We start from the raw sequence: 15,615 nt of genomic DNA, 5'->3' as shown, positions 1-15,615 counted from the left end.
ATGATCGTGTCAGGGTATATCAACTTCCAGGCAAACAGTTGCTCTCCCCTTTACAGCAGATTGTGCACAGGCTAATGTTGGTGGTATTATGCTTTTGGGTATTTTCTCATGGGTGCCACTGTGGCCCTTAGTAGAACAGACCATGAAAGCTGCAGATTATCTGCACATTGTTGCGGATCATTTGCATCCTTGCATGGAATCTTCCATCAGGACAAAAGCATATGTCACAAGGCTCGAATTGTATTGGAATGGTTCGAGGAGTGTAAGGATAAATTTCCAGTTAATGTCCTGGCCACCTAACTCACTGGATCTTAACCTAATAGAGCATATATGAGATGGACATTTTGGATATTTTGCATTGTCGTGGAGTGGCAGCTCAATGCCCAGACACTTCCATATTGAATATCTTGATTTTGCATATGACTGCTGCTTAGACATTTGGTACAACTTGTCTCCTGTCATCTACCAAGAACTGACATCCATGCCAAGGTGAAAGCCAGCTGTTTTGCTTGCCAAAGGTTGTGCAACACACTGTTGAGTAGGTGGATATAACGTTTGGCTCTTCAGTGTATTTATTTTTATCTAATCAGTTATTTTATGTTAAATATCTTTACTTTTATTTTCCCTTTCCATTTTCCTACCAGATGCTAATTTTTAGTATGTGCATATTCAAATGAGGTAGAAAGAGATATTATTTAAAGAAGTTTTAGATTGCTTAGTTAGAGCATGTTCCATCTGCTAAAGGCCACCTTATTAGTTGAATTTCCACAATAGCATTCCTGTCTATGGTGTTGCTTAATTCTTTCCAATAGTGCTTGTTATGGCAGTATGGGTTTGAACCAATTTTCATGTTAATCATTTATGTGTAGCCTTTGGTGAACTTAGTTTTAATTTAAACTTCTAGCATTTTGAGTTATGCCATAAATACTGGCTGGTTTTATAAGCACTAGAAATACCTTCTGCTAAATTATCTCAAGTCCTGAATGAAAGGGTCTTTTACACTCTTCTTAAGTTCTTTTTCGTCTTAAACATTGTGATAAGTCACTTACACTCCTGTTCAAGGATTTGCCACAAGTTACGCTTAGTTACAGGCACAATCCCTGTAACTGCAATCATTTAATCTAACCTAACCTATCTCCTTAGATGTTAGAATCATAGAGGAAATTATTTACTTTTTTCCCCTTTAATTATTATTTGCGTGTACTTCGTTTTAATTTGTATATTCACATTTCTAATGGATGAAAAGTATATTCATGCTTTTGATATCACACTCATCTTTTTACTTATGTATTCAATTGAATAACTTTGTTGATTGTTATGAATGTGTGTGTTCTTAAATTTACTGTATTTTTATGGTATTTTTCTGCTTTTTATTTAGTCGAACTGGCCGGGCTGGTAATAAAGGCTATGCTTATACTTTTATAACACCTGAACAAGGACGGTATTCATGTGATATAATAAAAGCATTAGAACTATCTCAAAATCCCATTCCTGAAGATCTGCAAAAGTTGTGGGATGAGTACAGACTAAAACAAGAGGCGGTAAGAAAAGTTTCCCCCCCCCTCCAAAAAAATTTAAAGAATGAAGGAAAACATAGTAGAAATTTTTTATAGAAGTAATTCTTTAGAATTAGTATTCATAATTATTAGTAGTTCTGCATACAGTATTGGCAAATATTAAAACATTTCCTTAATGTCATCATTTTGAAACCCTTCTGCATCAGGGTATGTTAAAATGTTATCTTGCAATAAAACAGCTTTTCTGTTCTGAGTAAGTTATTTTCTTCAAAAACTTCTCTATTGAAGGAACAAATTCCTTAAAGAACCAATCTTTAGAAATTTCATTGCTCATATATGCACTTTTCTGACTACAATTTTGAACTGTTTTAAAGGCTTTAGAATTTTCGGACTTTCCAATCATAACAAATTCCATTTTAAAGTTTGTTGTTGCATTACTTGCATACTAAAATTGTTAGCTTTTCCTTATAAGTGGCGAGGAAGCTGCCACTTCATTTCTGGCAAGACTGCTGCTAGGTAGCATTTTGTAATTAAGGCCTCATCACAATCAAGTATCTAATCATTCAGTAGACATTCAGTTTTTCACCACAAATACTTAACTGATAGATACTGTGTCGTTTCTTCCATTAGTCGAGCAAACTGATACTTTCAGTAAAATCTAGGTCCTCTTCATTGAAATCATTATGAAAATACATTGCCGTTTGCTATAAAATAGGCTCCGGAATAGGCATACGCTCGTCCGTGAACTGCATAAATCAAACATGCAAAGCCTTCATTCACTTTTTCATAATTTTTCTTTCTTTTAATCCATAACTTACTTTATACTCTTCCTCTTACTCCATACCTCTTCATTTTCCTACTTCTGTTTGTTTCCTTTTCCAGTCTGCTATGGTTACCCATCCAAAACCGACATCAGCAATGTTTTGCATTGTCTGTTCCTTGTCCAGTTCCTTGATTGCCTCAAGTTTTTGTTTAATTGGTACATCTTACTTTTCATCACCATTGTTTCTGTACTTGTGTAAATTCAACTTGTGAACACCAACAATTTTTGTCAAATTAAATGTACCGGACACAGAGACATATGCATGAAGAGTAACAAATGGTTAACCAATCTGCATACAATGATAAACTGAACTGCTCTGAATTATGGATGCATAAGTCATAATGTAGATTGGTACACCATGCAGTAGAGTTGAAATCAACAAAGGAAACAAAGGGGGGAACTACATTCAGAACTTATAATTCTTCTTGCTTTTTTTTTTAATGCGATATGTTAAATAATACAGAAGGTCGGATAAAGAAAACTGTACTGTAATTTCCCCCCCCCACAGGTATTGTTTATTAATTTATTAAGCATTTGTAATCTCTTCAGAAAGAGATTAATCGATTTTTATGCAGTTCACAGTCTGAGATCTGGAATTGTTAGAAATTTGGTGATTCTGAATTTTAGAAATTTCTGTATTGTAGATCTTTGGTTTAAATCAATAAGATGATTTGTAGAAATTTTGAAATTTAAAATGTGAATAATTATATATATGAAATTTTCAAATTATGAAATATTTTGACCTTACAAAATTAGAATTATTCTCCCTAAAAAGGGTGTAAATTTAAGCTTTTTTAGCCCAAAGGTGAACCATAGGGTGCTCGACTCCTTTTTTTTCTTCTGTGTATATTAATGATGCATACTTTGTCTGGTCGTGTGATTGTGTCAGTTCCTACTATTTGCTTGTATATTGTATTTTCGTCTAGCATAAGAACTTTATGTACTTCTTTGAAGTAACGTATAGCCATTAGTACATAGTCAGATTTTCATCTTGAAGTCTGAGTATTTTATTTTTTTTTTTTTTTTTATTTTTTTTTTTTTTTTCAATTACATTGGCAAAATTTCTTCCATCTTTAGATTTTTCAATATTTATCCTATAATGATAGGTCTTTGGTCTTCAACTTCTCTTGTAGTAGTTTGATTGCTTTTGTTGTATCTTGTTAATTTTAAACTCCTGTGAATGTTTGTTGTCTACATACATGATTATAGATTTAAGTTTGCTGTTATTGTTTTTGAAAAATAAACCAGATTTACTTTGTTTTAATTATTGGTTTTAAAAGTAATTTACAAATTTCAGTTCCAAGCTCTAGTAATTTGGTTTGTTCCTATATTAATTTCCTTAAAGTCATGTTTGATTTTGCTTTGAAATCCTGGTAATGAATATTATACTTGTAGTATTAGAATTTTGAACTTAGAAAATACTTGTATAGTATCCAATAATAACGATAATTGTTATTACAATAATATATAATGTCTTAACTAAGATTCTTTACATATTTAGGAAGGAAAGAAAGTGAAAAGCAGTAGCGGCTTCTCTGGAAAAGGTTTTAAATTTGATGAAGCTGAAGCTCAGCTGGCTAATGAAAAGAAAAAGTTTCAGAAAGCTGCATTAGGTCTTCAGGATTCGGATGATGAAGATGCCGAAGCTGATATAGATAAAGAGATCGAAACATTATTAGCTCCCAAAAAACGTGTTCAAGAAATAACTATTTTGCCTTCTGGTGGCATTGGTTTACCTGGTACTATAGCCAGTGCCGAAAAATTAGAACTCGCCAAGAAGTTAGCATCCCGTATAAGTTTGCAAAGAAATATTGGGGCAGAAGCTCAGCAGGCTGCAGAAGCTGTCCTTAAAGGACATTTAGGAACACCTGTTATATCGGTGAGATTTCTGCTTATATATATATATTAAAATTTATGTATTTTTACCCTTCGTGTTATGATGCATATGTGATATTTGAAAGTGTTTGGAATGTAACCTTACAGCTTACTCTATGGATTTTAAGTAATAGTAAATCTCATATACAAGTTATCGTGATGCGAGTGAAATGTCAATATTCTTGCAGACAAAAAGCACATTGCATAAAAGTTAAATTAATTAAATTTTAATAAGTCTCTAATTCCGCTCTTAATATAAAATTATTGTACAGATAACAGTCTTTTCGACTATGCATTAGTTTCAGAATAAACTTTAGATAGAGTAATTCACAATTAAATTTTTACTTTAAGAGGAACCACAAATCTTTGTCAAATATTAATACATAAAACTTTCAACTGCAGCTTGCCATTTTGCACAAGTACTTCCATGTAGTCTTCTGCATCACCCTGAATTAATAACAAACATTTGCCAACAGCTTATTTTTTGTGGCTTCATCATTGCATTCACTCAGGCACACTTAGGACAAACTTGGACTGATGCTCTTCAGACAACTTCTGTGGTTCCAGTTAAAACCTAACTATACTCCTATGTGTGTCTCTTTATATATATATATATAATGTATAAAATCCTGGAAGGAATATGCTGCTTGAAGCAATAATAAAGATGCATATTGAAACCAACTTGTTGGTTAAATAAACTAAACTGTCACAGTGTAGCATTAAAAGTTCTATTTTTTGTTCCTTTTTATTTGTTATTTGCTGTCTAAATTCTGTTTATTTCACATCAAAGTCATTAAATATTTACAAATAAATAGTTACATTGCTGAAAATTTATTTATGCATTTAATCAAATTCTGGAGATATAACCATTAGGATCATCAATTAATATAAAGAGTTAACCTTCAATGCATCACAGGATAATTATGGTGGGTTGTGAAAAATGTACTTATACCTTTTCATAATTATATTAAAAAGCTAGGTAAGGTAACTTTTTGGTGAGCTAACTACAATTTATCTTCTTCTCATTTTCATAATTATATATATTTTCCTGTAATTATAAATTACTTTATTATTATCAGTTCTTAATAATTGCATTTGTTTATTATTACTTCTTTGTTAAATTGTTTTCTTCTGGAAATCTCTACCCCCCCTTCTTTTTTGAGTAATTGTTTGCTTGGGACTCATGTTAACTCACATTAAATGCATGTGGCTTGTAGTAAGTCTCAGATAAATGCATATGTTTTGCTAGGCTTTAAAAGGTTTAGGAAACATTACTCTACAGTATCCCTAAATATTGAAACTGATTTAGGGTATTTAGAAATTTTTACAAAGTGCAGAAAAGTATATTTACTTAATAGTAAAAATATATCGGCTCTGTGATTGCAAAGAATATTGGTCGTATTGAAATTAATATATCTCAGAGTTAATAACATGTAAATTATTTATTTTTTGTGTGTTTTGTATTCAACAGGCCAAAACTCTTGCTGAACAACGAGCTGAAAAACTTCATGCTAAATTAAATTACCAACCTAAAGCTGATGAAGAAGGCAAGGATGAAGAACAAGCTATGGAAACATTTAGGAAATATGAAGAAGAATTAGAAATTAATGACTTCCCACAACAGGCTAGGTGGAAGGTCACTTCTAAAGTAAGATTAGTTTTAAGTTTTGTGCATTTAATTGCTTTATAGTATTCTAATAACGTATGTTTATATGAAAAGATGTTTTCTTTTTATTCTCTATATTATGAGGAGGCAAGAGTTTTAAAAAGTTTATTTTGTTAAAGTATATGTTGATATTAAACATCTTCTGTTTTAAACCTCTTGAAGTTTTGATCATTTTCAACAACTTGCAACTCAAGATTGCATGGGAAAAATAAATAATTCCCAAATGACAAGCTTAGAATTTTCTAGCATAAAAAAATTACTGATTTCATAGTAAAGAAATGTTTCTTTCCTGTTTTTTTAACTTTCTCTTATATTACAGGAAGCTTTGGCACAGATTAGTGAATATTCTGAAGCAGGTATCACTGTCCGTGGTACATATTACCCACCTGGTAAAGAGCCAAAGGAAGGAGATAGAAAGCTTTACTTGGCTATTGAAAGTACAAATGAACTTGCTGTTTCTAAGGCACGGGCTGAATTTATCAGGTTAATTAAAGAAGAACTTGTAAAAATGGTATGTGACACTTTAATCATCTTTCTCCCTAACTCCTTTTTTTTTTAATAAATGGGAAAAAGTAGAATATCAGTTGGTGTTACTGAACATTGATTTTAATTTCAGAGTAAAATAAGTGCAACAATAATTTTTCATTATTTGGTACTGTAAAATATGCCATTTTAGCATCAGCTCTATATTACACTATTAAAACACCAAATACCCACACATTCTTCAAATATGGGGGGGGGGAACATTTGCAGAAAAAATATAAAGCTTTAGAAAAATTCTTATAAATACTTCCTCTTCCCCTAAAAAGGAGGGAAGGAATGCATTCAGAACGGTAACAATATAATTGACTTTATGCTGTTTCCAAAGTCACATGATTGTTAAAGTAATGAAAATTTCCTAAAAGCAATATTTAATTAGCTTTCAAAAGTAAGTATAGTTAATTGTTAGTGGCAAAAATATTCCTATCTGAGAGATTGAATATTTTGTTATACTTGCTGTGGCTGGTATATATTATGTCTGTGACTGCAGACTGAATTAGTCATCCTTTTTAGCTTATGCGTGGCATTTTAGGTCCTCCAGTTTGTCGTGATTGAAGATGGCATTAGTGGGACTGCAGAATTATTATTGGATGAGAATGCTGAAATCAGATGCTTTAATGACATGCAGTACAGATGACTAAAATCCTCTGACACTGATCTTGAAATTATGATTCTTATAATGATGAATAGAGATATTATTGAACAAGTTACTCCTTCTGTAGTGTCAGAGTATGTTGTCTCACACCTCCAAACCGCTCAACTGTTTGGTGTAAACCTGTAGGTCACGACCTATAGGGGGACAGAAAAAAAATTTATCTTCATGTAGTCCACTGCAGCTCTGTGAAATTGCAATATATTTGAAAAATTGCAGATTATTGAATTTTTATATTTTAAACGTTCTTAATTTAAAAGATGGCAAAATGTTTTTATAATCTAAGAATTCCAAGACAACATGCACAATAAGTTTTTTAATGTAAAGTACTTTTATTTTTTAGCTTAATATAAAATGTGATATTGTCTTTTTTAAACTATTGCAATAGCCAAAAGATGTGTAGGAAATAATGCAGCACCTGGTATCTTCTGCTACATGAAATTTTTCAAACTACTGCATACATTGCTCACCAAGAATATAATATTCCATGATTAATGTAACATGCATTTTAATTTTAGACAATAATTTCTTCCTAGTCCCCTTCCTTCCTCATCTCAGTACAGGTTTTGAAACATTGTTTAACCTTTCTATTCTAAATACAATAACAAAATTTACACTTTTATTGAATAGTGTGACATATTTCAAATTGCTGCTGTTCGACATGTATTTTATTTTTAATTTATTTGATTAATTTTTGTCGTAAAATTATCTCCATTGTAATAATAATTTTTTTCCTTTGTTTTACGTGAAAATGTATTAAAAAATTGCTTACTTTGAGGAGTAATTTTCGTGCTAATTAAGTGATATTCAAAATATCCCAAAGTGTTAATTGACGAAATACATTAATAAAGTTTAAAATTAATTTAAAAAATACAATATTATTTACTATCAAAATCACTAGAAATATCTCTCACTAACTCTTTAGAAAATGAATCATCACTCTCATCCATGTCTTTAATTGGCTCATTAACCATGCGAGCATATCCTTCGTCTGATAAATAACACTTTCTCACCATAAAAAAAAATGATGTCAAGGCTTTCCGAAATAAAAAGGAAACTACATAAAATATAAGCAATGCAAAGAAAGCATAATAAGAACCTCACATAATAACCCCTAAAATACTCTACATAGTAACAAAAACAAGATTCGAAGGAATATCAGAAATGCAAATTTTTATATCATGTGACGACTTAAAGAGCTCTTTTTGTGTACATTATGTTATCCTTCTTCCCTGCAACAGCTGAAACCAATGTTATGTAGAATGCGATCAAACTGAAAGTCAGAGTCAGCGTCGGCTCAAGTTTATCCGGCGATAAACTTGGTAAAATAACTGATGTCACCCCCCTTTTGTTAAATTTTGTGTAGGGAGAAGGAAGTTTTGAATTTCATATTTACAATTTTTTCTGTAATTTCTTCTGCATCTATCTCTTGAGAGATTTCATTTTCAGTGGCAATCAAAGCTAGATTTATGAGTCTTTCTTGCGATATATATCACTGTAAATATGTCTTGATCAATTTAAATTTCGAGAATAATCTTTCACTACTAGCAGCCTAACAGGAATGCCAAGTAGTATTCCCAATATGATCTTAAAGTCTGAAAAGCACAAATTATTTGACACAATTAAGTTCAGAATATCGAATGGGTTATTCATACCGGCTGTAAAAATGTCCTTCGAAGCTAATATTTCGTCATAAAGTTCTGCATTAATATCTTTATTGTCACCCCATTGTAACAGTTTTTTCAATTTACTGCATTTTATTTTCAAATTTGCATTATCGATTTCTGATAAATTACCCATAAAACTAAAATTATCACAGTGATCTTTCATTTAATGATGCGCAAGCAATATCCAAAATTCTAAAAAAGATGTGCTTCTCTTCTGGAGATTAAGGGGATTCGTCAGCATGTTTGTAATCGAAGTGACATTTCTTTTTCCTTCGTCAGACTTCTTCAACAGTTTTAAAACTGGAGCTTGCCATACACTTACTTCTTCAACAAGTTTTCGGCTTTGTCAAGAATACTTTTGTAATTGATGTGTTTTTTTATATTCTTGGATGAATGTTTTTAAGTTACTTATTGCCTTTAAGGTTAGTGTAACACTCAAAACCCTTTCTTGCAATTGTTTGCTGACAGGATTAATTCTTTTAAGCAAATCATGCCAAAGTATCGAGGAACAAATAAATTTGTAATCCTTGATTTGGGCACGCAGACTTCGTGCTTCATTTAGCACTTCTTTTGAAAAGCATTCACCTTCAGTTATTTCAAAAAGAGCGTCATAGATTTCTCCATGTTGATATCTTTAAGGTTGAATGGCTTCAATTTTGCTTTTCCATCGATTGCTGAAGAGGGTAAGCAGAAAATGTTTTTCAAAAGAACTGCCCGTGGCTTAGGAGAGGAAGAAAATGAATTGTATAATTCTTTAATTGTTGGAAAAAAAACTAACAGTATCTACATTCATCTTTGCTGCATTATTAATCATTAAATTTAACCTATGAGCGACACAAGGAACATAAAATGCACAAGGTTTTATTTTTAAGATATTATTTTGAAGACCATTTTTCTTCCCTTTCATATTTGTGCCGTTGTCATATCCCTGGCCTCTCATATCATCAAGGGGAATAATCCACATTTTTAACATTGCCATTATTGTCTCACATAGGCCTGTAGAATCATCAACTTTAATAAAGCCTAAAAAATGCTCTTTGATTTCTGCCTGTCCAACACTGCACAGAACAAAACTTATGACGACACTCATCTGTTCAGTTTTTCTAATATCGAGAGTGCAATCTAAAATTATAGAATAATATTTGGCTTTTCGAAGAGATAGTAAGATTTTCTCTCTTATACTACTGCCAATAATTTGCAGCATTTCATTTTGACCATCTTTGCTTAGATAATGAACTTTGCTGTTTCTACCTTTAGGTCCTAATACTTTTCCTACATGAAATTCCATAACTGGGTAGAACTCTGCAAACAATTCTATTAATTTTAAGAAGTTTCCATTGTCTTTTTGGTACATCAGATTAGCCTACACATGATGACAAGACCTCTGACATCATCACAAATTCTAAGGCTAAATTCTGGCTGCCAAGAAATTTTGTGATGTGAATTAGTCTTCTTAATACATTTGACCAATATTTTTAGTCCAAAGGAGCATTGTCCCTGAAGGACTTGTTTTCGTTTTGCGATTTTGCATTGAAAACTTTAAAAGGCTGTATCACTTTTTCAAATCATTGTCACCAAATACTCTTGCCATGTATAATATTTGAAGAAATTAAATAATGAAGAATATGCATAAATGTATGTATGTTTCTCGCATTGCGATAATACAACGGTACCTAGAGCCATCCAATTTTGAATGACGTAATCCTACTGCGAATATGGGCATCTGAAAGCCCAAATTTGAAATTTGTTTTATTATCGATTTCATATTTTATGACACAACTAATAATGAATTTGTGATTAACAAACTTAAAGATTTCAAAGCGAGCAATGACAGTGCTGTACAGAGGAGGGGACTTTTTATCTTCAGCATGCGAGAGTGTGCATTGTAAATTCTAAAGTATGCTGATTTTAAAATTATTTTGCGATATTGCTGTTGAATTGAATTTTATGGTTTGAACATAATTTAAAATCTGAAACCTTTCAGTCCCCCCTTCCATCTTTGTGTTTGAGAATCAATTAGTGTTTCCAAATTTTTCTCAAGCTCTTTCCATTTTAAAAATTTTTTCATATGTGCTCTACTAGTCTCATGCAGTGTTGCCAGAAAATTTTCAACTAAAGTACCAAAAAATGACTTAGTTACGCATGCTGACAGAACCTCTGATGTCATCACGAATTTGCCGTCTTTTGGTTCTGTTAGTTACAGACTGTATTCGATTGTTAGACTTTTTAATTTATTTTAGCTTTAACAAAAATTTTTAAACAATATTGCTCATTTTCAATTTTTTTAATATTCAATTTTTTTAAATTAATTCTCATTTTATTTAATTTGCAGATATCCGATCTTAAGATTTATCACATTTAGACTGTTAGCGCTTTTGTAATACATTTTTTTAGTTGGCACTTAAGGTTTTTTTATTTATTTATATTTTCCTTAGTCGTGAACCTTTTAATTGAGGAATGCTTTTCAGAGAGTTTCCCATTCTATGTGGTGGCTCTGTTTCAGATTTTGATTACTTAAGAAAGCCTTGTTCTTTCACTTTTAAATTTATTTGCTTTGATTTTTAAATTATTTCCATTGCTTAGTTCTTAGCAACATTATAATCAAGAGTATGAATTTCATTTCTTTCTCTGTTTGGGTACCCAGTATTATATGGCACGCAAGCTGCAAGTTCTTTGGTTCGATTCACCATAGAATTGGGGGGGGGACTGACTTAAAAACAAATCTCGCAGGGTACGAGGGAGGGTGGTGAGAGGTCTCGAAGTTTTTTTTTTTTTTCCCCACTTTTTTCACTTTCCTTACCCTTTTCTCGTTATACAGTCAAAAGTCTTTAATAGATCATCAGTTTAAATCTGGTAAGATGGCATGCAGAAATTATAAAATTAAAAATATGAAACTGTAATTTATGGAATAAAGAGCAATTATGATCTAAAGGGTATCAAAATTTACAAAAAAAGCTTTATATTTGTTTACTTTATTAAACATTTCTTTCAACTCGCACATGCGTAAAGCATACATTGCGCATAGTCGAAATTAGAAAATTGCGACCAGAAAACTACAGAGGCTGTTCACACATTTTTTAGACAATGTATATTGTATTCACAAAACTAAATTACATAAAATTCTTGTGTTTTAAATGTTCTATTTGACATCCCTTATTCTGAACTATCTTTCGACACCGCAATTTCCAGGATATTAATGCCTTTTGAAGTGGCAGAAGAGGTATTCTATCCCATTCCTCCCGAACAGCTTTCCAGAGTCCTGTTAGGGTTTTGGAACAACGTTTGGATAATGCAGTTTTTAAAAGTCCGAAAGCACAAAAATCCATAGGTGACACATCGGGAGATTTAGTAGGGATATCAGTGAAGGGTATGGCCTTGATACCAGCTTTTTGTTCCATTTCTTTTAGGAAATTTACAGTGGGTTTTTGATGTGTGACTGCTAGCTTTGTCCTGATGGAGTCTCACAGATTGATGGCACTATGGGTAAAGCGATGGTATTTCATTCAGACAAATTGGCGATAAAATATATTCCTGATAGTATTTGGAGTTAATCTTGACATTTTTTTTGCACTCTCTTTATTTTTAACTTGCCATTATAAGAAAAACCAGCAACAATCATGGATCCCTTAGAAAAACTTTCTTTCGATGCCCAATGAACTGGAAGTTGATCTGTCAGCACTATCCTTATCTTTTCTGCCATGAAGATAAGGATAGTGCTGACAGATCAACTTCCAGTTCATTGCGCACCGCATGGTCGTCCCCACCCCTCGCAGAGCAGCGTGAAATTTCAAAATGATTAGAGAATCAAAGGATATGCCTTTATCCATTTTTTGCAGAAATTCCACTTTTTGTTTGATGGACATCGAAACATGCTTTTGCTTTGTAGATCCTTTGGTAGCGCCAGAATCGGAAATTCTTTTTGACATAATGGAAAGTTCAAGCTTACTTTTATAAAATTGCTTTAACAATCTGTAAAAAATAATAAGCCAGATCCAATTAGAAGATTAAGGAACAACGCAATCTGCAACATTAACTTAAATAGATAATTAGATAATTTTAGCTTAGCTTATACCGTCCATTATACATTAAACGCGCATGCATAAAGGTATTATGCACATGCGTTAACACATTATGTGTTGACGCATACGCAGAAAGTTTGTAGCTTTGAGGTCCGGATGATAGATCATTCCGGGTTATGGATGTCCGGATTAAAGACTTTTGACTGTACTGGCGTCAGGCAGTGCAGCCTTGTAAAGGAAAGCCCACATGTAAATCAGATTGCCAGATGCCAATTTATATTTAATCCTAAGTAAACTTTTTTTTTAATATAAGGTATTTTTAATTGATACATTATTTTAACATAAAAGCATTTATTTTATGATACATTTTTAAAATTTTTTTTTAAGTTGCAAAATTAGCATAAGAAAATGATGGATGTTGCAAAAATTTCACAAAATAACAAATATTAAAATTTTAGTAGCACAAGTTTGTCAAAAGTCACAAATTTGTGAAAAATCACATGATATGGCAATGCTGGTCTCATGCTTATGCAAGGCTTTGGATATATTTATCCAATCATTATAGTCTTATAAGACTACTACTGTCAATCGATGCAAATATCTTGCAACAGAAGCAAAACACAGAATTTGTACTTAAGGAAACTAATTCTACATTTTCCATTTTCTTGTTGTAATATGTATCACTAAATTTACGTTCATTATTACTTTTTGGATACATTAAACCCTTCTTTTGAATAGGCTCCATTTCAATCAGTCATTTTCTCTTTGTCGACAAGAGTTGATCACTTTGCAGGATCATCAAAATCAATATGAAGAAAGGAATTTTCATTTGTGCCAGTCTCTTCCATCGAATTATCTGAATAATCTTTAACTTCTGATTCATTTAATTCCATGCTTGGATCATCATTCCCTTCCTTCGGAGTTTCATCAGTCCTTTTAATAGCTTCACCCAGCGTAGCTGATGCTCTTTGGCTGGATGATGTCTGTTCTTTCCTAATCTATTCTGATGCTGATTCAATGTGAACATCATTTACGTCTGAAGTAGACTTCATCTTCTTTATGAAATGAGATACTGGAATGAAGGGAATGTGCATATGAAATGCTCGTCCGATAAGGGTTAGAGGTGTTTGTTATATTAGCACCAAGCATACAAGTTAGCATGAAATCTAACTAAATGGCTTCATGGGGGAAGATTAACTAATAATAGCGGTAAAAATCTTGTATGTTATAACAAATTTGTGCATTTCACTCATTTTTCCCCTCTTTTTAAATCAAAAACAAATTGCACCAGCAATCTGATTGCATAAATTCGGCAGTGTGCACATTGAACATTGCAGAGCTATCTATGATACAATATAAACAGGCATTTGGCAACTTTTGTTTAATGGAAAATTAAAATTTCTACATTTTCTTTAAACATTTTTATATCAACGTTTAAAAAAAAAATCAAGGGGTACTTAAAAATTCTCCTCCCTCAAAATAAATAAATTTTAATATTCACATTAATAATGTATTTGCTTATTATGTGGATATTTCTAGTTTTTTTAAGGCAAGTGGAAAATATAAAAAAAATGTTAGTTTGTTAAAATTTTAAAAACTGAAATATTCTTATAATATGTGGCATTTGAAAAATGAATATCTTGGATAGTGATAAAATATTCCTGTTATGTTTTCAGCATACTTGTTTCCATTACTTTTCTGACCTTTTCAGAATGAACTCTTTCAAATCTATGCCCTCATTCAGTGTGAATTCAGATTACTGCTGTGTAATGAGATATTCAAAATTTTAGTTGCATAAAATTTGTTAGTACTTGCTGTATCAGTATCATAATATTTTCTTATCATTATCTGTAACATGTCAAAAGTATATAGATTTTTTATACTTGTTATACATATATATATATTAGTAAAATTTTGTTTATTTGTGCTGAAAATATGTTTATAAAACAATAATGCACATGTGACTAAAACATGCACTATGACAAATATTTACTATATTTATTTGTTATGCAATAAAATTAGTGTCATTCAATTTCTTTACTGTTTATTTCTCATTTTAATATTTCTCTTTCAGCAACATTCTTATCAACCCATCAACAGAGGCCGTTACAAAGTTCTTTAAGTCAACTCATCCATCCTTTTGTGTACAGATCATAAACTACTATATTGAGCAATAAATTTTTATTAAAAAACTATGTATTGTTTTTATTTCAAAATACCATAGCAATAATCTAGAATAGTGGCAGCTAGCTTCTGCAGGTAGAAGGCCAATTGAAAACATGCAATTACTCTCTGGAGCATACACAGTGTTTTGTTTAATGAATATTTGGAAACACTTCCTGCAATATATTTATCATGTCCATATATATCCCTGAATCCAAAATAATTATCAAGGCAGTCATTTTTGTCTATATATATCCCTGAATCCAAAATAATTATCATGGCAGTCATTTTTGTCTATATTAGAATCACCGTGGCAGTTTTTAGCCTGAAAGGGCTTTTAATCTCCAACTTCAGTTTTGTGTTTTCACTTCAATTCACTTTTGACACTTTACTTGTGGTTAAACAAAGAGGAAAAGCTTTTATAATATAAAAATGATTGATAAAGTTATGCAACAATGACAAGCAAAATTGGAATAATAAAGAATATTCATCTAAAAACCAAATGACATAGAAAATAAAAAAAATAGATATATCCATTGTTAGGGAAAAAAAATCTGATGTCTACACCACATGACTTCCTTGTACAGAATATTAAATTATACACATATTTTCTTGCATTTTATTTAAACTTATTAGATTGAATTAAACCTACTTCGCTGACAGCGCATAAACCACAATACAATAAATGCATTC

The 15,615-nt window shown here is 31.5% G+C and overlaps 1 protein-coding gene across 1 annotated transcript in view; it reads left to right on the top strand.

Moving 5' to 3' along the window:
* Positions 1 to 14,954, top strand: part of Prp5 (pre-mRNA processing factor 5) — a 61,340-nt gene extending 46,386 nt beyond the window's left edge. The window contains exons 14-18 of the mRNA XM_035357886.2: positions 1,379 to 1,541; positions 3,842 to 4,219; positions 5,687 to 5,863; positions 6,201 to 6,392; positions 14,834 to 14,954. Of these exons, the coding sequence (XP_035213777.2) occupies positions 1,379 to 1,541; positions 3,842 to 4,219; positions 5,687 to 5,863; positions 6,201 to 6,392; positions 14,834 to 14,881 (958 nt within the window). The 3' untranslated portion in view covers positions 14,882 to 14,954. The remainder of the gene's footprint in view (positions 1 to 1,378; positions 1,542 to 3,841; positions 4,220 to 5,686; positions 5,864 to 6,200; positions 6,393 to 14,833) is intronic.
* Positions 14,955 to 15,615: the final 661 nt, after the last annotated feature.

The sequence above is a fragment of the Stegodyphus dumicola genome, chromosome 8 (genome assembly GCF_044657685.1).
Source record: "Stegodyphus dumicola isolate Sdum_Otavi_A_Nest chromosome 8, ASM4465768v1".
In the NCBI taxonomy this organism is placed as follows: domain Eukaryota; kingdom Metazoa; phylum Arthropoda; class Arachnida; order Araneae; family Eresidae; genus Stegodyphus; species Stegodyphus dumicola.
The sequence above is the reverse complement of the archived record's forward strand: the minus strand, read 5'-3'. Positions and strand labels throughout refer to the sequence as shown.